The 22,357-nt window shown below is 45.3% G+C and overlaps 2 protein-coding genes across 2 annotated transcripts in view; one reads left to right on the plus strand and one right to left on the minus strand.

The window, feature by feature from the left end:
- The window catches only part of IRAG2 (inositol 1,4,5-triphosphate receptor associated 2), a 34,936-nt gene extending 16,361 nt beyond the window's left edge, over positions 1-18,575 (plus strand). Inside the window, exons 18-39 of the mRNA XM_036404912.1 lie at positions 357-519; positions 2,325-2,386; positions 3,306-3,371; positions 4,154-4,262; positions 5,351-5,498; positions 6,310-6,391; positions 9,858-9,904; positions 9,989-10,053; positions 10,152-10,268; positions 11,714-11,796; positions 11,921-11,993; positions 12,707-12,761; positions 12,847-12,874; positions 13,406-13,546; positions 13,943-14,077; positions 14,806-14,953; positions 15,833-15,876; positions 16,478-16,555; positions 16,663-16,727; positions 17,170-17,271; positions 17,410-17,514; positions 17,903-18,575. Of these exons, the coding sequence (XP_036260805.1) occupies positions 357-519; positions 2,325-2,386; positions 3,306-3,371; positions 4,154-4,262; positions 5,351-5,498; positions 6,310-6,391; positions 9,858-9,904; positions 9,989-10,053; positions 10,152-10,268; positions 11,714-11,796; positions 11,921-11,993; positions 12,707-12,761; positions 12,847-12,874; positions 13,406-13,546; positions 13,943-14,077; positions 14,806-14,953; positions 15,833-15,876; positions 16,478-16,555; positions 16,663-16,727; positions 17,170-17,271; positions 17,410-17,514; positions 17,903-18,146 (2,160 nt within the window). The 3' untranslated portion in view covers positions 18,147-18,575. The remainder of the gene's footprint in view (positions 1-356; positions 520-2,324; positions 2,387-3,305; positions 3,372-4,153; positions 4,263-5,350; positions 5,499-6,309; positions 6,392-9,857; positions 9,905-9,988; positions 10,054-10,151; positions 10,269-11,713; positions 11,797-11,920; positions 11,994-12,706; positions 12,762-12,846; positions 12,875-13,405; positions 13,547-13,942; positions 14,078-14,805; positions 14,954-15,832; positions 15,877-16,477; positions 16,556-16,662; positions 16,728-17,169; positions 17,272-17,409; positions 17,515-17,902) is intronic.
- Positions 18,427-22,071, minus strand: LOC118700445 (dynein axonemal intermediate chain 7-like). The gene is made up of 6 exons (XM_036404913.1): positions 21,778-22,071; positions 20,942-21,086; positions 20,481-20,695; positions 19,737-19,904; positions 19,446-19,559; positions 18,427-18,874 (listed from the first exon to the last, which is right to left on the minus strand). Exons 1-6 carry the CDS (start codon positions 22,069-22,071, stop codon positions 18,587-18,589), a joined length of 1,224 nt encoding a protein of 407 aa, XP_036260806.1. The 3' UTR covers positions 18,427-18,586.
- Positions 22,072-22,357: the final 286 nt, after the last annotated feature.

The raw sequence follows: 22,357 nt of genomic DNA on the forward strand, positions 1-22,357 counted from the left end.
AATCGCGCGTTCCGAATGGTGTGCCTCCCTGCAAGAGTGGAACCAGCAGAGGAAGTAAAATTTGAGGGGGTGGTGACAACAGTTTGCTGATGAAAGAGGCAGCATTGCATATTTGTGGTGGCTTAAAAAAAAAGAAAAAAGAGGGGAAAAAAAAAGCACCCAAAAATAGCTTCCATACACAGTCCACCCCAACGTAAAAATGCAGAAGTTCAGAGGGAGCTTTATCACTTCCTGAGAAAGAACAGATGCAGTTTGGTTTCATTTACATGAACTGTAGAGCCTTCTTGTGCTAGCCAGGCTGCTTTATTTTATTTTTTTTATTCCTTTTTTTCCCCTAAATATTGTTTTGTGCTTAGGCGGAGGATCAAGCTGAAGCATTTCACTCTGCTCGTGAAGAAGCAGCATCCTTGAAGATCAAGTTGGAGGAAGCCATTTCTGAGCAGCAGAAGCTCAGGGATGTGAATGCTGCTTTAGAAAGCACTTGCCAATTGCTTCAGGAGAAGGTGGAAGACCACAAAAGTGAGTAACTTCTGGAAATGTGCCAGCATTCACTTTTTGCATGGGCAAGTACTTCAGGGTTTAGTTACATCAAGGGAAAATAGGACTGATCTGCAGGTCATCCAGTAAAATGCTCTGTGGAGTCTTGCTTGTTCTTTTGGGATCTTTCCCCCCCCTTTTTTTTCTACTTTTCCTTCTCCTTGAAGAGATCTGCCACCATCTGAGCTGAGAAGCAGGTGGGGATCCTAAGGGAGTGGGCGTTGGGATCCACCAAAGCTTCAGAAGCTCCCAACAAAATCCCCAGTCCTAGGAAGGGGGATTAGTAATTCCACATATGGCACAGGTATTCCTTTACCAAAAGTGCTGTTCCCCACCTTATACCTAACAAAGCCATCCCTCTTTCTTAAGCTTCCTGAACCAAACAGACTTGATTTTTGTATGTTCTGTGCTCTGGTTGCTGGTTGTGTTCGCTCTGTGTTTTTGACTAGCTGTGTGGTGTTAGGCTGCTCTCTTCAGTGGAAAGCAATCCTGTCACTGCCTTGTACACGTGCAACTTCTGCCACAGAGCCATGGAAATTTCATATTGCCTCTTTCTGACTCACTTCCTGACATCAGCACCTCAATAACCTGGGCATTTAAATAATGCAGAGGTCTGAATCCAGAACACATGGCCTTTTTCTTTCCTAACCCTGGAGTCTGATAACTTTCTTGGAGAAAAGGGATTTGACTGATTTAAGCCCTCTGAATGTTTTGCCCTCAGGCACACAGTTACCATATATGCTCAACTAATATGTGTGCACTGCAAAAAACTCTATGTGAAGCCACAGTTTGTCTCACCAGAAGAACTCCCTTGGGACCCTTTGCTTTAGCTCTAAGGCACAACTTTGCACCGATACGGCAGAAACAGCCTCAAACTGTGCTTGCTCCACTCTGACCAGTGTTTTGGTGTTCATGTGTGTGTGCTCATGCTGCTTTCATGCTTCCCACAAACCATGCAGCTGCTTTATTTTGCCCTTAGCAAGAGGCATGACAGTGGAAATAGTTTGTCATTTTCCATCTCTGAATAGATGAAGCACTCCTGCAAAGTGAGCTTGAGTAGATCAAGAGAGAACCCCAGATATGTGAGACTGGTGCCACTGTGACTAAACCAACCACCCCACCACCACCCCAAAAAAAAGTCAACCCCCAAAGAACCACCACCACCCTGAAAATGACTAGCTAGGACCTTGGCTTTAAATTACTCCAGTTACTTGACAGAAATCTTTCTGTAGATAAATAAACTGGCAGATGTGTGGATAATTAGCAAAGCATTACAAAGAACAGGGCTGACAAACAAGGCTGGCACTGAAGAAAATAATAAAAATGCTTTATATTGGTTCCTTTAGAAAGGCAGACAGGTCTGGTGCCTCTTTTGACTGAAGGGCTGGGCTGTGGTCTCCTCCCCACCTACCCATTCCAACCCCCTACTTCCTCCCACCTGCACAGTAAGAGGGGGAAAATGCTTCTAAATACAAAGCCTGTGGACTTTAAAACTTCTGTACAGGATGTCAGGTGGAAAGGACAAATATTTCTCTTCCCCCAAGCTGTAAGTGAAGGATCTGTTTCCACAGGGAACTGTGGCGTCCCGTGGGGAAGCATTGCCCTTGATTTGCAGGTGAAGATGTCCAGTGTTTTCTCCTTCCCGTGAAAAAGCTGTTGCAGGCTTAACCAGACTAATGTAAACTCCAGTAAATTCTGATAAAGTGTAGTTAGAGGTTCTGTAACATTGGATTGCTTGTTATCAAGTTGTTAGGAGCCCTGTTAGACTTGTAAATGTCTCTTCATAGCAACTGCTAATGCCCTGAGATGGGAACTGCTGCAGAAGCGTCTCTGTGAATTGCTGTGCCAGGTATGGTGCCCTTTGCTGGGACCGGGAAAGGTGGGCTTGCACAGGAAGGGCTCTGGTGGAAGGACAACACAGCTGAGACCAGCTGCAAACAGTTTGGCAGCACCTGGTATCTTCTTTCCTAACATGTACATAAGCTGTATGTATGAATCTGCACGTTATTTTCCTTATTCAGCCTTCTGGGAAAAATGTGTCAGGACTTACAGGTGTGGTGTTGGTCTTCACTGTGAGCAATTGTTGTGATTGTATCAAAAGGGGCTGAGGGAAACATTCCCTGATGCACTGGTGTGATTTTTGTCCCACTCTGCAGACAGGCTTTAAAACAAATGTTTAAAATTTCATAACGTAAGGTTTTTTCAGTACACAGACACTGGAATAGGCAGTGAAACGGTTATTAACTTTGTGGCCCTCTGTGGAGAAATACATTGGAAATTACATAACTCTGGAGTGCTTTGCTTTGAATAAAATTACTTGCTTCAACTTTGGGAGGGGGTGGAGGGGGAAACATTGTGGAGAGACTTTTTTCCCAACTGGTTCTGGTAAGAAACACTATAGTTCAGGATCTGAGCACTCTGGATTCAGCACAGACCAACAAGGTATTTAACAGCAAACAGAAGGTCCTGAAATGTCCCCTAGGCTGCGACAGGAGCATCAGAGGAGCAGAGTCAAAGCTGGGCCATCTGCACATGAATAAAACTTATATTTGTACATAAGGGTCTGCAGAATTAAAGGCTGAAGGTAGCAAGGGCAAACAGCTGCAGCATTTTGTAGTTGCAGTTTTGCACCTGATAGCGGCAAGTAGTTCAGTTGGAAAGATAAAGTTGCATTTTGCTCAGAATCAGTGGCGTAGTGCTCCTTCTCCCTTTTTTTGGTTTTTTTTTTTTCCTTACCTGCCTGCCTTAAACTCTCTCTATTACAACAGTGCTGTGCAGAGTCAGAGTCTGACTGCGCTCTGCTGCCCACGGTAGCTGCACACGTAAAAGGGAAGGTAAGTGTGCTTGCTGTGATCAGTGCTGAGCCTGTTAAAATGGGATGCTGGGTTTATTTGGGTGGGGGTTTTTCCCTTCATTACCTCAGGGAAATAAATAACATTCCTCATGAGAAACTTTGAGTTAAGCATTCTTTAAAAATAATTTGAGATCAGTATGTGTGTATGTGCATGCAGGTGTTTACATGCATACAAAAGCATATTCCAAACTTTATTGCGAAGCTGGGTTCCTCTGAAGCATAACACACACATGTGATAAATTGCTTCTTGAGAAGGATCAGAGTCTGAAGATGGCACTTCCAGTTTCTTTTCCATTTTTCATTGTTGAAGCAACCTTAGGTCAAAACCAGCTCTGCACGTGTTTTTTCAGGAGTCTTCTCAGATGCCATCTTCTTCAGATGACACCTCTTGGCTTGGCTGAAATAGTGTGTTTTGGATTATTTGCCTTTTTTTTTCTTTTTACCTCCTTCACAGAACTGAGTGGCTACTTTTGTTCTCCTCTCAGACTCGTCTTGCCTGGTTTTGTAGGGTTTATTTCCAGACCTAGCTTGAGCCAACACGTTTTGTTGCAAGTGCAAAGTTTCATTATCCTGCCTCTTCCTGTAACTGTTCTGCCCATTAAAGATATGAGCTCTTCTGCTTTTCTAGACAAAAAAGCCACAGAAGATGTATTTGTGTAACTGTTGGTGTTACATTATGCAGATGCCTGTGTGTGGGGGGAGTTGGTGGCATTAATGTATTCAGTGCAGTGGAACAGAAGCACTTCTTATTGTTTCAATTAGCAGCTCCACTGCTCCAAAAGACCATGGAATGAAGGACCCACCTCGTACTCTGACTTTCCCTGGGCACTGCCCTCGGGTGCTTCACACTGGCACAACTCCCCTCTGCTAGGTAAGACCTGGTAGTGTTGGACATTTCTGTCTTTCACCTGAAATAGAGAAAGAGTTGACAGAACAGTCTCAGTAGTGCTGAGTGTGCTGCTGGAATGTGGAGAATCTGTTGTGGGCTTTAACCTATTTCTGCATGTAATCCAGGAATCTGAACCATGATTACAGTGCTTGCAGTGAAAGGCCTGAAGAGGTGGCTGTCTGTCAACCTGGCAGACTGTTCCCAAAATCTTCAGGAACTATTGGTATAAATTATACATCCAAGTATATTCCTGACAGGATGCTTGTCAGTCTGGGCCCAGAGGGTGTGAGTTCTGTTCTTCCCATTCCCTGCTCCTTGTCTGCTGAACTGAGTCCTGGTTTAGAAACCTGAGCAGTAACAGAGCTACTGAGAATAAAATCATAGAGTGAGAGAATGGTTTGGGAAGGGACTTTAAAGATCAGCTAATTCCATCCCCCTGCCATGGACAGGGATGTCTTCCACTATCCCAGGTTGCTCAGAGCCCCATCCAGCCTGGCCTTGGACACTTCCAGGGATCCAGGGGCAGCCACAGTTGCTTGGGGCAGCCTGTGCCACTGTCCACTCAGCCTTCTCTTCTCCAGGCTGACTACCCCACCTTTCCCAGCAGATTGTACTTGTTGCTTTTTTCTGCACTCCTGAGTTATTTGAATTTCCCTGCAACTCTCGAGCCTTGTGAGGATTAAAAGCAGCCACTGACAGCCATGCATTGCAGGGCTTCAGAGCTGCAGGGTGCTGCATTTGGTATTTCACACACAAGTGTTTCTCCCAGAAGTGAGCTGGTACCACACAGAGGCTCTTCTCACACAGAATATACATGTTCAAGTTTAATTCCAGGCATTATTGATGGGAATGGAAGCAAATCTTCCTTTGCTACATGTTGCCAAACTCTCCATCTACAGAACAAGTTGAGGCCACACAATCAAAGCCTTTCTTACCAAGATAGAAGTTGCCTCATTATAAATCTCTCTTGATTGGTCTGCTTCTTGGTTATTTTAGAGTTACCCAACAACTTGTAACTAAATCCAACTTTGCCAAGGACCATCTCTCTTCATGCTTGTCCTTCTTACCAGATGCTCTGACCTTGGAGACCTCCTGCCCAAATAACCCTCCTGGGCACAGCTGGGACCACCCTTGCAGGCAGAGCTCTGGCAGCTGCACCTTGGAGAGGCATGATGTTGGACATGTGTCCAGCTCAGATGTGACCTCAGGAGGATGCAGGTAAGATGATATAATAACCTTTTTGGGGTGAAAGGGGGGGAAGAGTCAACAGGGTCTAGCAGATTCTATGCGCTGGATTCAACTGCAGGGCCATCCCTTAGAGGGAATACTGGACACCTGGTGATCAGCCCATGGGGATCCAGGGCAGCACTTTGCTTCTATTCACAGCTAGCTGAATTCTTTACTGGAACTGCTGGTAACCAGCCAAATACCCTGATGGAGTTTCTATTTCACGCTGGAGAACTGAGACATGATTTAGGTGTTCTTGTCTATCTTCCATGTTTAACTCTAATTTAACAATTAACACCAATTTAACAGTTGGTGTTCCCATTAGGTGCCAAAATCCTATTGGCTTTGAGGAGTCACTTTTTTTTTCTTTTGCAGAGCTTAGAGCAGGAATTCTGAGGTCCTTGCCTATCAAGTTGCCTCCTTAGATCTTTAAAATAGAGATTGAACTGCTTGAGATTATGAAAGCTGAAGTGAATTGCAGTGAATATTTTAAAAGATGAGGATGTTCCTGAAGGTGCAGAAGCAGGCAGTCTGCAGCAAGAGACTCAGCAGCTCTCAAAGCTTTTGCCACTGGTTTTCTGTAGAATAGTGCAGTGTGGAGGAGGTTGGGAAAAGGGCTGGTGGTGGTTCTTGCTGTTTGGGGGAGGAGAGATTGATGTTGGTGATGAATTTTTCCTTCCCTAAGAGACCAGCTGACTGACTGCACAGAGAGTGGTGACTTCAGTTGTTATGTGCTTAAGGAAAATGGGCACTCTATCTCTCTGTTGTTTGGGCAATATGCAAATAAAGCCTGTGTTGCCAGGTGGAAAATATGCTCTGCTGATGACTACACTGATGCAGACCTTCCTGTTTCCATTACAATGATGGACTCTTCACTTGCTGAGGTGAGTGCTGGCTCTGATGCCCGAGATGTGGTTTTGAACAGGCTCGAGCATTTCATGCCTTGCTCAGACCCAGGTGCAGATGGCTCAGCTATAAATCAGCACTGCTCCACAGTGGATGGAGCTGGCACCAGTCAGCAGGGTGCTGTGGGGGGTGTTCCCTTCTGTTTGGGCATGTTTCTGCAATACCTTGGTTATAAAATGAAATGACTTGATGTTTTGTGTCTTGAACATCAAGACCCAAAAATTGGGTCATGCTTTTAGCTATGGAGTGTTTTAAATGTGGTTTCAAGGCTGGAGATAGTGCTGGTTCTGCAGTAACAATTGATTCTGCCAGGGAAGAACTGAGTGTTTTCACTCCTTTTCTCCACCTGCAAGGAGCCACAGGATGCTTCAGTTGGGAGTACTGCCTTTCTTTGCACTTCCTCCCACAGGCACCATATAACAGCTTAAAAATGCCATCTTTGCTGTAGAGGAGCTTTCCTTCAGCTGGTGTACTCAGCTATGCCTTCACTGCTGCCCTGAATCCTGCATCTAGAGCTCGAGCTGCAGTTCCCCTGTGGCAGCAGCAAGAGAAGCTGCAGCTCAGCACACCTAAGCTGTGCTTCAGTCCTCACTATTGAAGTCTAGACCTCAGCTCCATCACACAGGGCTCCTAATGAGCTTACAAACTCCTGTATTGGTGGGGATGGTGGAAGAATATTGATCAGTGGTTTCTGTGAACCTGGAAATAAGCTTTTGGGACCACAGAGTAGCCAGCCTCAGGGTGAACCTACCTGGTGTGTGGCACCTGTGAGTACAGGATGGTCTGGTTGTAGTGGTAAATCAAAGCAGAAAGTGCAGTGTGGGTAGAAAGTAAGAGTGCTGGGGACTCTGTGGTTTCAGCACACTGGGGTAGAGCAGGTGAAGAACTCCCAGCTTGTGCTGCTATTAAGTGCCCTTAAAGAGGATCCTCTCAAAGGTTCCTACTTTATCCAGTCCTTCTGGAAAGTCACAGCTGTGCAAAGGTGTGTGAAACATCTGTGCTTTGTTGCTCTGGGGCTTCCTGTAATTCCAGCTGGGCTCAAAAATGTCTCTTTCCATCCTTGTTATCACTTTTTAGTATAAGCTTTGCACATGAATGTTCTGAAGGGGGGAAATGAAAATGTTTAAGCTTAGCCCAGAGAAAAGGCAAATGGGCTGTGCCCAGTATCTGTTCTAAACACTGGTATGTAGGAAAAGTTGCATATCCTTATTCAGTACAAAAAGTCTCCCTAGTTTTCGTTGGAGTCTTACTACTCTGCAGTTGCAGATGTATTTGAGCAGATCAGCTCGTAAGTAACTCTATTTGTGTCAAATCATTGTCACCATAGAAGTTCAGGGGCTACTTAATAAAGGAGCACTTGAGAGCCAAGTGAAACTTGGGCTTTTTGTTCTTGTTTGGCTTTATAAATGTGGAAGTTGTACCACAGCCTGAAAACCAAACAGGTCTTCCAAATGTTAATGATTGTTTGGGGGGAGTTGTACACGACTGTGGCCAGAATTCATGGCTGAGATAGAGAACACTTGGATTATTATGCTAGAGGGATGGATGTGGGGAAAGTGATTAGGGATGGGCTTCAGGATCTTCTTTGGCTGTTCTTCCTCATTAAAGGACTGCCATTCTCCAACACTGTGTGCCAACAGATTTTACTGTGAGGGTGGGGAGGCCCTGGCACAGGCTGCCCTGAGAAGCTGTGGCTGTCCCATCCCTGGAAGTGTCTAAGGCCAGGTTGGATGTTGGTCTGAGCAAGCTGGGATAGTGGAAGATGTCCCTTGGACATCAATGTTGGAACTTTGATCTTTAAAGTCCCCTCCAACCCAAACCATTGTGTGATTCTATTTTATTCTAAAAAATCTAGAATGTGGTGTTTCTCTTTAATTGGGATTTTTTTTCCCTGTTATGTGGAATCCATGGGAGAGTACAATCCTGGCAGCCAGCTTAGGGTTTTAAAAAACTGAATTGAGCGTTTTCCTTCATTGCAAAGAGAAATCACTGACCACGTGCCCATCTGGGCAGGTATAGGTAATGTAGCATAATGTGTCATTTCAGTTCTAGGTGATGCAAGGGCTTTTCTATTTGCTTGGGTGCTGTGTATTAGTTTTAAAAGCCCTTTAGATTTCTTTTCTTTCTAACATGATGGTATTCTCCCTCCCCAATACTTCTGCAGACTGAATGGCCAGAACAAGGCAAATGTATTGCTGCACTTCCTCAACTTATGAGAGAATTCAAATAACAATAATAAAAATAGCCTAAATTTGCATTAGGGGAAGCATCCACCTGGCTGGGCTAGGGCTGTGCAAGAGCAGCCCAGCTCTGACAGGGCAGGGAGGAGGGAAAAGGCACTTCCTAATGCTGGGAGCAGTTGGTTACTCTTAGGAATGACCAGGGCCCTTGGATACCTCCTGTTCTCATTTGCTGGGTTTCCTGTGTCCTCTGAGGGCATTTGAAGGGGGTAGGAAAGATACCAGAACACAGGCAATCACTTGCTGATGTGGTTTTTCTGTTGTTTCTCCACACACACTTCAGTAGTGCTCTTGGGTGCTTGCTGTGTAGGGAGATGTTGTTTGCCCTCCTTTCTTCTTTTCTTGGAGAGAGCAGGAGGTTTGGGCTGGTTTTGTTTTCTGTTCGGTGCTTTTCTTCAACAGTGGGTGTAATTCAGCACAAGTCATTACCAACTTAACCCTTTAAACCTCATCAGTTCCCCCCTGTATCTTCAGCCATAAAGAGAGACCAATCCAACAACTGAATAAGCAAGCTGGAGCTTTCCAGGGTGAAATGCAGAAGAGGGATATTGCACAAATAGCACCTCCCTCGAAATTCAAAGCCTCAAGAGGATATTGGTTTTGTCTGTGATATGATAAGGCTCAGGTCCAAAACCGCGCTGTGGCAACTAGAGGAACATGAGCAAAACTGCCAGCTTTTAATTGCTTTGTTCCTCTGCTGCTTGCACACCAGGGAGGCTTGAGGCCTCTGAAGGGGCTGGGTAATTGTCAGATATAACATTGATGTACAACACAGCACACAAGTGTTCTGAACCATCTGCTTGCTCGTGCTGTGACTATCGGCACTTTTATATTTACCTAATGAGTCTGATCTCTACAGCCAAGTGAAGCTCTGTGCACCTCATTTGTAGGTTTTGGGCTCCAGACCCTGAAAATGGATCTCTCCCAATGCAGAGTTAAGATGGAGCAATGGTGGTGCAGTAACATGTTTGTTGGTCATTGTAGATGTGAGTTAGGTGCCAACCACAGAGTGGAGAACAAAAACACCTCTGAGTACAACATTCCTGAGATGGCTTTAGACTAGTGGGCGAATCTGTGAACTTACCAGCTAGTTCTTCACTGCTGGAGTAGTTTAGGCACAGCTGGGAAAGTTAAAGTTTTGGCATACAAGTTTTATACTGACATTGATCTTCTGATACTCACTCTTTTCTCTCTCTCTCTGAAGATTGACCATGAGGAGTCAACACCACCAGCCATGCTAATTGCATCCAGGTCAGGTCTTGTGCAAGATTTAAAAGACTTCATTAAGATCTGTATCCTGTGGATGAGTATCTTGAAAGGGTTTTGTTTTGGCAGTGATCACTTACCATCAGCCCAAGAAGCTCTTGCATCCTCAGTGGAAAGCACAGCACTGGTACCAGGTGAGTCCTTAACCTGGGGCACTGGGAGTCTTGGATGTGCCCAAGTCTGTGTGTTTACTGAACAAAGAAAGCTGTGTTTCTGCTGTCTGGTGTTGCAGGCTGCCTTGCTATGGAGGAAAGCTCCTCCAAGGGCTTACATGAGAGAGGGGAAGATGTGCCAACTTCTGTGGCAGTGGAGACAAGCAGCAGTAAGGAGCCAGCTGCTCCCGTGGCAGGTACGGTGGCTGCTGCACTGCCTGTTGCTCACCCTCGGAGGAAATGGCTTGCTTCCAGCACATCTTTGAAGTGAGGAAGCTGAGTAAGAGCAACAACATGAGAATTTCTATTTTTGCAAGTGTTTTCACCTGCCAGTGCTCTCAAGCCTCTGTGAAGCTGAGTAGGAATAAAGTTTTTTACCCCTCTTACCACAGCACTGCAGGCAAGGGAGCATGAAACAACTTTGTGAGACCTTGGGCCTTGCTCAGCTGGTAAAACAGTGAGTGGGTAGAAAATTCCAGACCATTTTGACAAGAGAAAACACGTTTTTGTGGGTTTAAACAGTTATTTAGTTCAGCAGTGCCACTAAGCACTTTCCTCTCATTCAAGGCTGTTGCACCAGAAGCTGGGATGGGTCAAGAGGTGAGATGAGGGTAGAGGCATTTGAATATTGTCCTGTCTTTGCTAGAGCCATAAACACCCACCAGATTCTTACCAGCTCTCATGATTTTCTTCCACTGAAAAACTATAAAATCAAACCAAAACTGGAGCATCTGTGCACACTGTATATAAGCTGATTTTGTGAAGTTGATCTGAATAAGCAGTGCAGAATACCTGTGTGTTTGTTTATAATATCTTTTTAATCTTTACCTCAATATAAGACTACAGTTGCTTGTTTGGTTTTGTTGCTTTCCTTGGTACTATCTTCCTGAAATCTAATTCTGTCCCATCATTTAAAAGCATTTTCTTTCTACTAATTTCCCTCTACTGTTAATTTTCATATGCGATCCAGGTGCCTTTAGCTAAGAGGAAGCAGATATGCAGAACAAATTTAAAGAAGTCTCAATAGCTTTAAAGTCTGAGAGTCCAGCTATCTGTTGCACATCTTTGAAAAGAAAGTGTTCCTAAAACTAGAACTGATAAATCTCCCCTTGCAGGCTTCCAACTTGAAGCTGGAGTTTTTCTGGTTTTTGGGGTTTTTTTCTTTTTTTGTTTTTCTCTGTGCCATTTCTTTGGCTCACAGCTATGTGACTGCATAAACAGAGAAGAAAACAAAATATTCTAGATGTTTTTAAAGGTATAAATACTAATTAAAAGCTGCCTCTTTAAACAGCAAACATACTAACAGCAAAAAAAAATCTCTATGCTGGTAGCAAAATAATAAAATTTATTTATCCAAGGGAATATTACTGTAACTCCTGCATCTTAAACTACAGGAAGTACATTATATTCTCAGCTGTAGACATATAACACTTCTTATGGGGATTTTTTCCAATCTTAGTTATCATACTTCTTCCTATGCATCTTTATAGTGTTCTTTGCTGCCTCCTCTCTTTCTCAGTGGTCTTTCATGGCATTTGGTGCAGTTTTTTAGCTTGGTTGTCCCATGGCTTAAATGGTGGGTGTTGGAAGCTGGGTGTGCTTTATTAATTGTTACATTTGGATTTGGGAATGTTTTTCACAGGACCAAGTCATATCACAAGGGAATCCTCCCTGGCCACGGAAGAACACAAGCCTGTGTTTCAAAATGTTTTGAAGCAAGACCTGGTAAGAGTGCTGGTGACAGTGAAAAGCCCAGCTGGGTTGGCTGAGCAGTGACAAAGGAGGGGAGAGGCCCCTCCAGGGGTGGTGTGGCTGCTCCCTTGCTCTAACTGCTCTGATGTGCCCTTAGGAAGCGGACCAGGAAAAGAAAAATAACAAAGAGCGGAGTGTGGAAGCACTAGCTGTGGTTCCCAGCAGGAAAGGTGAGGGGGTTTTGCTGCACACCTTCGTGTTACTGGAGCACAAGCTGAGTCCAGAACTGTGTAGAGAGGTGCAGGGAGTTGCCTGTCCCACACCAGGTGTGATGTTTTAGGGCTTGGTACTTGCAGTTGGAGATCACAATGACTAGAAGAACAGTGGTGTCATGCAAAATCTGCTGCTCTGATTTCTGCAGATACTGATCTAACCAGCTTCACATTCCTCTAGACAGGAGGAAAATTCTTAGCTGCAAAGGAGTTGGGATATTTGAAACAGTTTTGACACTCCTGTTCTCCCCAAAGATTTGTAAAAGAAGCATTTCTGTGCTATCCATGATATAGAGGTGCAGGATGTTGTTTCTCCTTAGACATATCTACTTTTCAAATCAACTCCTCTTTTGCCTTTGGAGATCATTAAAAGCTGGTGAGGTAGTAAATTGCATAACATCCTGAAGCAAAAACCTTCAATTAACCATTTCTGTGCTAATAAGATGCCAGCTGAAGTGCCTGAACAACTGATTTTCGGGGCTTTGTACAGGTGGCAGTGCTGTGGTGCCTCGCAACAAACAGAACCTGAGGCACATGAGTTCTTTTCAATGGTGAGAGCTTAACACTGAACAGGGGGTTCTGTGGAAGCTTAAAAGTCTCTCACAGGTTGGTTTGGGGAGGCTATCTTTTCACTTTGGTCTGAAAATGGGTTTTTTTTGGTCTCTTCTCAGGGAGTTCACCCACTGCAGGTGGCATTAAAGGAGATAAAACCAAGCAAAATGATCCGTAAGTGTTTAGACTTTCAGTGATCACCTGCAGGTGTGAATTTAAAGCCACAGTCTGTTCCATGGCTCTTTTTCTTCCCCTGCAGTGACTCCCCAAATGAGAAGGAAGTGGAGGTAAGTCTCAACTGCTTGTATCCTGAAGTATTTCAGACATCAGATCTTGTAGATAAACTCTTCCTATGTAAAAGAATGATCCAGCTTAAACTGGATGTATTTCTGTAGGCTAACTTCTGAAATCTCTTTCCAAGCCTAATGGAAATTTTTGCAGGAGATGGGATGGAGAAAGGTGAAAATCTGTAAAATTGAACAAAGACTTGTCACTACTGTGACATTTGTTTGCAAGCTTGAAGGAGCATAGCCGTGACCTCCTCCCAGGCAGAATGTGCTGATTTAAGACAGTTTTGTCAAAAGGCACAGATGGCACATTGTGCTGCTAGGATGTCACCTCTCCTGGCTGCAGAACATTCCCACCATCACTACAGATGGGAAGACCTGCTTTAAGGAAGTGGGTCATGTTCCCTTATTCTTCTGTATCTCTCCTAAACTTTGGTCACAGGGTATAACCCCAAATGTCATATCAGTGACCAAATCTACTTAAACTTCTGCATCACTTGGATTCCTCTGAAATCTTTTCTCCCATAACAGGCTGAATTTCTGAGGCTGTCTTTAGGTTTTAAGTGTGACTTGTTTACCTTGGACAAAAGAGTGAAGCTTGAAGAGAGGTCCCGAGACCTGGCTGAAGAAAACTTGAAAAAGGAGATCACAAATGCTGTGAATATGTTAGAGGTATGGCCAGGGCTAGCAGGTGGATGGGATAAGTAGATGTGAGTGTCTCTTAAAACAGCTCTTTAAAGTGGGGGTGTGTGCATGGGGGATGCATGATGAGCAAATATGAATGAAGGTCTGGGGCAATGCAGTTGAATTATGAGAGATTATGAAGGGCAACCCTGATCCAAGTGTATTGCATGCTCAGGCAGCAGGGAATTTTTCTATTGCACAAACATCTGACCCCTGCTTTAGCTGCTTTTATGCCCCAGTCTCTGCCCACTGGAGCTCTCTATCCAAGTTACACCGATTAAGGATGTTGATGTGGGCCTGAATGCAGCTTCTCAGTGTCATCAGGTCAACCTTCATTCTCTGTTAATAATTCACACCAGTTTTCTTACCAATGTGTGCTCTTAGGCTTTAGTTCCTTTGTGTGAAGAAGATAACCAGGCACAGGAGATCATTAAGAAGCTGCAGAAAAGCCTGCAGTTCCTTAACCAATACGCAGCTCGAGTTGCCAGCAGAGCAGAGATGTTGGGAGCTATTAATCAGGTAACACTTTCCATCTAAAAATACTTTGTACAAAGCTAAAAGCTTCTAGCTGTAAAGGGATAGCCACATCTTGCTGGGCTTATGGTTCCAGGATTGCATTTGGGAATCTGATGTGTGTAGTGTAGACTGGTCAGAACAGCTTAGTCCTGGCCTTCTCCTCTCTCTGTGTCCTTATAAGGAATCCCAGGCACTGAGAGCAGCTATGCTGCACTAGAATTGTGCAAAAACCCACAGCAGAAATAAGGTTCTGGTTGAAAAAAAACAAACAAAAAAGACTTTGCAGCAGTGAGATGTACAGAATACCAAGCAGTGTGGTAACAATGGCCTTGATGCTGCAAAGGTGGTTCTGCGCCTTATGGAAAGGGCGGCTAATCAGCAAAATGACCAAGTCCTGCTCAAACGTGAGGTGTAGTTGTGTATAATACCCCAGAGCAGCATAAAAATGACTTGGCAATACCAGCAAATGCATGGTGACAGCTGAGACTGCAGATCAGAGGAAGTGATGATGATGAGTTGTAAGAGCTTGGCAAACTGAAGATTGATTGATTTTACAACAAGAGTGATCCCCAGAGTAAAGAAACCTGTGTACCATGTGCCAGGACAGGGGTTGTAGTGAAGCTTTGAAAAGGAGGATAAAAGTGAGATAGCAGAGGAGAGCAGATGCTTGAGGGGGAAATCTCCAAACATGAGGCAGTTCCTGAGAGCTGCTGCTTTGCCTGCTCCCTCAGGAGAGCCGGGTGAGCAAGGCTGTGGAGGTGATGATCCAGCACGTGGAGAACCTGAAGCGCATGTACGCCAAAGAGCACGCCGAGCTCGAGGAGCTCAAGCAGGTCCTGCTCCAGAACGAGAGGTCGTTCAGCTCCCTTGGAGACAGAGGTAGCCAGGAAAAGCTTCTTTCCCCTCTCTAGCACCTGCCAGATAGGCCCTTATAGCTGCAGAAAAGTCGTATAATCTAAAATCCCTCCGTATCTTTGGTGACAGAATTATACAGTGGTTTTGTCACCTCTTCTAAAAATGGGGGGGGGACAGCCATCTATTAACACTATTAAAAGTAGCTCTCTGAAATTAAACTTGTACCTAAACTGTCATGGGTCTCAGGGTGTGTGTGGGACACCACTGCAAGCACACAGGAATGTCCTGGCTTTCAGTAAAGTGCATGGCATGTGCGGGTGATAATCTTATTCCTTGTGAGCAGTAAGTTTAGGTGCATGTTCACAGTAGCTATTTCTAGGTAGTTGAGCTTTGGCTGCTCTCTACAGCCTGCACCCTTTCTACATGGGAAATTACAAACCCCTTAGGTGCAGGAGGCCTCTATTTGTAAGCAGCCAGATTTGCAGCCAGTGTCGTGCACTTGTAGCTTTGCCAGGGATGTATTAAACTCTTCTGAAAAATAGGGTGTGTTTTTTAAGTGCCAAAAGGGAAGTCTTCCACACCATAAAATTCTTGCAGGAGCCTTTTGGATTGCAGTCCTGACTGCGAAAGACAGTCCTGTAACAGGAAACTACCTCAATAATGGAATATATTTGATGATAGTGACAGAAGTTGATGCTTGCGGAGGATGGGTAATGTGTAAATGTTATGAACTTATTTAATGAAATAGGAAGCTTTTTCCTGAGACCTCATTTCTTCTTTCTGAGAGTGCTTTGCTAAACAAACACTGCAGAAAGTCAGACCTTAGGCTGCCAATTAAACTCACTGCACTCCTGTTAGCAGCAAAATCCTCCTGTAAAGCTCTGATGTCTGATCTCTTCACAGATGAATCTATGAATAAGAAGCTACCAGGTCCTTTTAACTTTAAGGTAATGGTTCCAACATGAAATTTCTATTTTTTTTTTTAAGTGTATGTGTGGGGGTTTTTTTGTTTTATGTGCTGGTGCTCTGCTGCATGCTTGACTTAGTGCTTTTCTGTCACAAATATAGGCTGGTGTCATCAAACATGAGGATCTACTTTCAGGCACCCCACCAACCTTCTAAGTGGTCCCCCTTAGAAGATGGAGAAGTGGTTGGGCTCTCACTCACTGGTTAAGAAATATTGTTCATGTGTGGTTCTCTTGGAATTAAAGGAAGGTTTAGCACAAAAATATGGGAGCAGTTCAAACTGCTGAGTGTAGGAATTCCTGTCAGCCAGGTTAGGGGAATTTAGTTACCTTCAGTGTTGGTATTTTGCTAGAAGCTGTGTAGCCAGCCTCACTCAGATGGGCAGAAAGCACTTACTGTGGGAAGATGCTGCTTGAAAGAGCTGATTTGATCTGCACTTGAGATTGGATTCTTTGTGTCACTTCACGCTAGGTGTCAGCATCCTTTCAATATAGCCTGTACAAACCAGATGGTATTTTGTGTGCTCAGTGGGTAACCCAGTTGTGCCTTGCTAAGAGCCAGTAATGCCTCTTATTTGTGTAGCCCTCGTCAGCCCTGCGGAGAGTTAGCATTGCAACAGTGCCCAGGAGCGCTGGGAATGCAGGGATGGGGGTGCCACTGGTAAGTAGGGCTGCTGGAGGGATGTTGAGGTGCTTCACCTCCCCAAAACTGGCTGGGATGAAGCATCAGAATGCCAGTGCAGTAAATGTGGCAAATTTCTCCTTCAGGCACAGTTCCATGAACCTGATGGGGATGAACGGAGTGACAGATTCAGCAGGCGATCAAGCAGTTGGTAAAGTCACCTGGGCTTGTCTTTGAATGGAGCAAATATTTTTCAACTCTAGCTGTGCCTGTAGTAAGCAGTTTGTGGAGCATCTTGGGTACAATAATGTTTAGGCTACACCTTTTCACATTATTTTTATGTGCTATAATAGGTAAATGAGCCTTGTGAGCTCACCTTTTTTATTTATTGAGCATTGAGAGCTTTAAAAAAAAAATCCCACAACTTTCTTACTTTAGAACTAAAATGTGAAATCTGAATATCTACAGCAGATGGATCTGTACTTTTGTTTGATTTCATTTGGGGTTTTTTTTAAATGGACTTAATTTTGAGGAATTCAATTTGTAAGTTATTTGTCTGTGGTTAACCAAATAAGTAGGCTGCTGCTAAATTTCTGATTTTCTGCTCTCTATCTGCTGGGGAAAATCAGACAAATGTGTTTAACACCTGGCAGGGGCAGGCTAGGAGTGAAGCAGAATGAGAAGCGCCCTTCGCTGCAGAGGTTCCTCAGCACCTATTCCTGGGCAGAGTATGAAGAGGAGACTTTTGAAACCAAGTAAGTTCAGCAGTAGCCTCCTCCCAGGTGTGCTGGTTTAGTTTTTAATGAGCTTTTAATTCACCACCTGGTCAGGGCTATAAAGCCAAGCTGTTGTGAATTTGGCAAATCTTTGGAGCTGTTGATTCTTGTTTACAGGAATGAGCAGTTGGAATCACCTGCTGAAGTACAGGAACAACCAACTAGGAAGGAAAGTGTCTCTGAAAAAGGAAAACACCCACCCAAATGGACCCTGGAGTCAATGTAAGTTTCTTTCACAAGTTAAAGGCATGTTTGGGAGATGCACTTGAGAAGAGGGTTCAAACAAAAGGCCAGGACTTTCAGTGCTTTCTAGGAGCAAGATTTCTTGATGCTCTTGCAAGGCAGCTTTTGTGAATCCTCTTCAGAACCATGTGAGGAACAGGGAGCATGGGTGGATGGCTGAGCTGGGCCAGCTTATCAAGAATTTGCTTCCTTGACTGTATTTTAAACTCAGAACAGTTTAGCTCCCCCTGCACAGCTCCCAAAACAGTAACAACCTGTCACTCTTGATGTTTGTGAGATCTAGTTTACTCCAAGGCTGGGTGGGGTGGGAAGAGTTGCACGTTTTGGGGAAATCCTGAAGGGCTCTGTGCTTTCCTGCCTTGCCCAGGTACAATTCGATGTCAGCGCGGGCGTCCCACCTCAAGGCTTCCTTCTGCAACGCCAACAAAACCCTCTGGGCATCCATGTCCATCCTGGTCCTGCTGGCTGCTCTCACCAGCTTCCTGGTGGGGCTGTCCCTGCAGAGGCCAGCAGATGCAGCCCCTGTGTGCAGTGGGAATGCCTGGAGGACGCTGCAGCAGCTGCTGTGGCCCTACATAAGACTGCGGCACTTCGGCCCTCCCCCGATGTAACCCTGGCTCTGCTGCCGGGGCTGTGCTCTGCAGGACAGGAGCTGAAGCTGGCCTTATTTAAGGTTACTTGTCTGGGTTTGTTTTGTTGGGTTGTGGGTATTTTTGGGGGGACAGATGAAGTTTTTTTCTTTAAAGCATGACTTGAAATGAAAAAAAAAATTTCCTATTCTGACAAAAGTCATCTTTAAAAGTAGCTAAAAGGATCTCAGCTCTACTGAGGTTTACAAAAGAACAGCAATTTTGAACGTAACTAACAATAAACATGTCTAGGTGGTCTGGCCACAATTGAATAAAGAATTTATTTTGCTTGAACAAAGATAAAATGTTTGCATTTCAGAACCCGTTTCAGTGTTTTGAATAGAAAAGGATTTAAGACTTGAAATGTAACTTTATTATCAAAAGCTTTCAATAAAGTTTTGAAGGAAAGCATGCAGTAGTATCTAAGAGTATGCTAAGACTCTGGTAGCGAGGAGCAGCTGGTACACAGAATCAATGAACAGGCAGCCAGCTCTTTCCACTTTATCCATGGCTTCATTGCTGGCAGAATCCTTGACCATATTGTAGAGTGTGGAGTGAAATTCAGACTCTTCTTCCAGCTCTTCTTCCAGCTCTTCTGAAAAAGCCTCACTGGTTTCAGTGAGCTTGAGGTGTTGCACTTTCTCACCATTGAACATCAGAAGAGACCAGTGGTTGCCTTTGGCAGAACCTGCCGTGAGATGTTCGCTCACCTATTGCAGGAAGAAATGCACTGAGGTGAAGCCTGGGCCATTGTCAGAGCACAAATTCCAATATTTGTGTGTCCTATGCATTTAACCTGAGAGTGAGACAGCCACTGCAGCTCTCACAGTGGGCTGTGCTGCCTTTGTCCAGCCACGCGTGGGAGTGTTTGTCTGGCTGGGAGACGTTTTAACCATGTGTTTTAGTTCACAGGTGGAGACAAACCAACAGAGAGGTTGCTCATTGCCTGTTTTGCAGCAGGGAGCAAGAGAAACCCTCCAGGCAGGAAGAAAGTCCCAGCTGTTCTTTAAAAAGCTGGCAGAGCAGATAGCTGATTTTCAAGGGGCCTCTGGAGAGCATGAAGCTCTGTCACCCCAGCTCTGGCTAAAGCCTCCCTTGGTGACTTTTCATTTTCCTTAGCAAGTGTCTTTGTTGCTGAGCCTTGTGTCCCCTGAGAGCTCTCAGGTGCAGCCTGTGACACTGAACTGAGGCAGGGTCTGAAGCCACCACGGTGAGTTAATTGTTTCTAACTGGGGATGGGGTCAGTGCCAGCCTGCCCTGGAAGTCTGGGACTCCACAAACCTTGAACACAACTTGCTCTGGCCCTGCTTCTCCATTCCACTTGCTGTGAGCAAAAGCAAAAGCAGCTGTGAGCAGAGCCATCTGTCCATAGGCCTTTACTTCTGCCAGGGCAGCCTGCAGGGCACGATACAAATCAGACAAACACATCTCTCCATCTCCCTGTGCTGCAGCAGTGCCAGAGCCTGCTTTACTCAGCCCTGCCTCAGCTGGCAGCACAGCAGCTCCCAGGGCAGCAAAGGGTGACCTGAGGAAAAACAGGGAAAAGCCACCAGGAACTCCTCTGTCACTCACCTTCCTGGGCACAGGGACATACTTGGGAGAGTACTCTGCTGGGAAAATGTTCACTCCAGCTCTTTTCAAAGCTGCTCTGAGGGCAAGAGGACTCATCCATTTCCCTGTGATGTGGGAAAGCACCTCCTCCTCTTCCACCACTACTGAAGACAACATACACTGATTATCCTGTTGTACAAACCAGTGAAAGCAACTTATGGTCGTGGAAGCTCCTTTCTGGTTTAGACTTCAAATATTGATATTTTGCTATGCTGGGTCTTATTACCTGCATCATCTGCTACTCTGGGCTGTGCCCTTTCAGCCAGCCTTGTGTAGGAATCAGAAATTACACTGGTGTACTGATTTATACACCTATGAACAGATGGGTAATCATGAGTAGCTTGAACTTGGGAAGAAACAAGGAGCATGAGTAGTAGGCTGCTAGAATGCCCTGTATTTCTCTTGGTAGAGCTGGGAGGAGAGGGGAACACTTTTCAGCTCTCTAACAGGTGGAACAGGCTTGAATGCAGCAAGGCAAAACCAGCAGCAAAGCACTGACTGAAACTTTCCAGAGCAAATGCACATTTCTGCTATGTGAAATTGTACTATTTCTCATAGTAAATAACTGAAATTAACCAGTGCAGTGCTTGGAAAGGAAGAGAGATTCAAATTACTCTTGTAGAAGCATCCCACATTCTTAATCAGGGACAATAATTATGGGGCTTTTTATCTGCAAATGTTTGATTAAAAAATTACTGACAGTACCTTAATTTGTATCTGAATGGTTGCAAAGACTGCAGTAACTGTGAAGAGTCCTTCATCCACACCAGTAGGGTGCAATTCCCAGGCCTGATAGGGCAGGTTCAGGTGAGCATCCTGGAGAAGGGCTACTGTATAAAAGTCACCCATGCTAAAGGTGATGCTCTTTTCTTCTGCTTCATAGGTTATCTTGCTGATGCCATCAGTTCTCCACCATTGGCCTGGACAAAGAGGATGGAAAGATGTACATGGAAGGCTTCTGGCAGTAATGCTGAAGTAAAACAAACCAAAGAAGTAGAAATAAAAAGAAAATGTAAAATCCCCAAATCAATTAACATTCAAATCCCCAAACTATTTCTGGGCTCCAAACTGGCCCTTATCTTTACAGCTGGATTGTAACAAGAATCCAACTCAGGTATAAATTCCACTATTCAAATTTGAAACAAATTTTTGTCTTAAGTTCAGACCTGCAGGATCCCATCGGGCTACCACAGGCACTTTAAAATAAATCACATTATCAGGGAGCCTCAGGGTTATCTGTACTGCTTCCTGGGTGCCATCTTCAGCCTTTCCTGGGGAATATGGATACACCTCCAATCCAACATCCAGCAGCTTTGGCAAGAGAGGAAAAGGACAGATGAGGGGTTTATCAGAAAATGCAGGTTTTTTCTTTGAGTTCATCTAACACTGCAAAGCTTTTTAACACCCATTGAAAATGGTTTGCTAATACTGCACCTTTCCAAGCTCAGCTTTGGAGGCAGGAGAAGAGCAGCTACCAGGAGGCCTTGGGCCCTTCCTGTGCTGCTGCAGGCACCCTCAGGGCAGGGCCCAGGGGGCACAGCCATTCCTCACAGAGCCCAGCCTCAGACACCAGGGGAGGCAAAGGCAGCTGTAATCCCACTGTCCCCACAGTGCCAGAGGGAAGGGGAGGTCACAGGGGCTGGGAATCAACATCCTGGGCCTCTTCCCCTGCCCACAGTCCTGCTCTCTGGGTTTGGCTTTTTGGGAATTTTGCTTATTAAAGGTTTCCAGCTGCAGTGCCCTCTGTGGGGTAGGGCAGTGCTAGAGGAAACCAGAACCCAGTGCCCACAGTCCTCAACCAGCCTGCAGAGCCTGGAGCTGAACCAGCAGTGGTTTTTGGTACCACTGTGCTTCCACCTTTCACACGTGAAAAACTGATGATTTGTAAACCTTGCCTGGTCAGTTTGCTGTCAGGAACTCGCGTGCAGTGCATGTGACAGCAGTGACAAACCTCAGGAGCAGCTCCTCAGGGCCACCAGGGCTGCTCCCTGTCCTCCCTCACCTCCACCATGGTCCAGTCCCCGACGTCCTGGGCCTGGGGTGGCAGCTGCAGGGCAGAGATGTGGAACACGCCCCCCACGGGCACCAGCTGCTCCAAATCCACAACCTGAGGCGCCTCTTCTCTGCCTCCCGGCTCCTCCTGCAGCGGGGCCTCCTCCTCTGGAAAGTGCAGCGGACAGCAGGAGTTCAGCGGGCGCTCAACCTCACCGACATCGCCCTGCGCCGAGGCTCTCCCAGCGCTGGGAGTGCCTCCCTCTGCAGCGTTCCTGCCCCATCTGCTGGCGCTCCTCGGCATCACTGGAACCGGGGACAGCAGCGAGCTGGGCAATGAAAAGCGCTCGGGACTGGGGCTGAGCTTTTGGATTTGGAGTTCCAAATGCTTTCCGTGGGAATAAGGTTTTACTGACAGAATGAGTCCATCGTTACCCACAGAAGAATTTCACAAGCACAATAATACCATAGATTCTGGACAGGTTTAGTAAGATTCTATTGATATGAAAAGAAATTAAGCAAATGACATAATATGTCAAAATAAATAAAAATAAGGCACCAAAAGGTCATGGGCTGAAGGTGAAAAACGT

The sequence above is a fragment of the Molothrus ater genome, chromosome 5, assembly GCF_012460135.2.
Source record: "Molothrus ater isolate BHLD 08-10-18 breed brown headed cowbird chromosome 5, BPBGC_Mater_1.1, whole genome shotgun sequence".
In the NCBI taxonomy this organism is placed as follows: Eukaryota; Metazoa; Chordata; class Aves; order Passeriformes; family Icteridae; genus Molothrus; species Molothrus ater.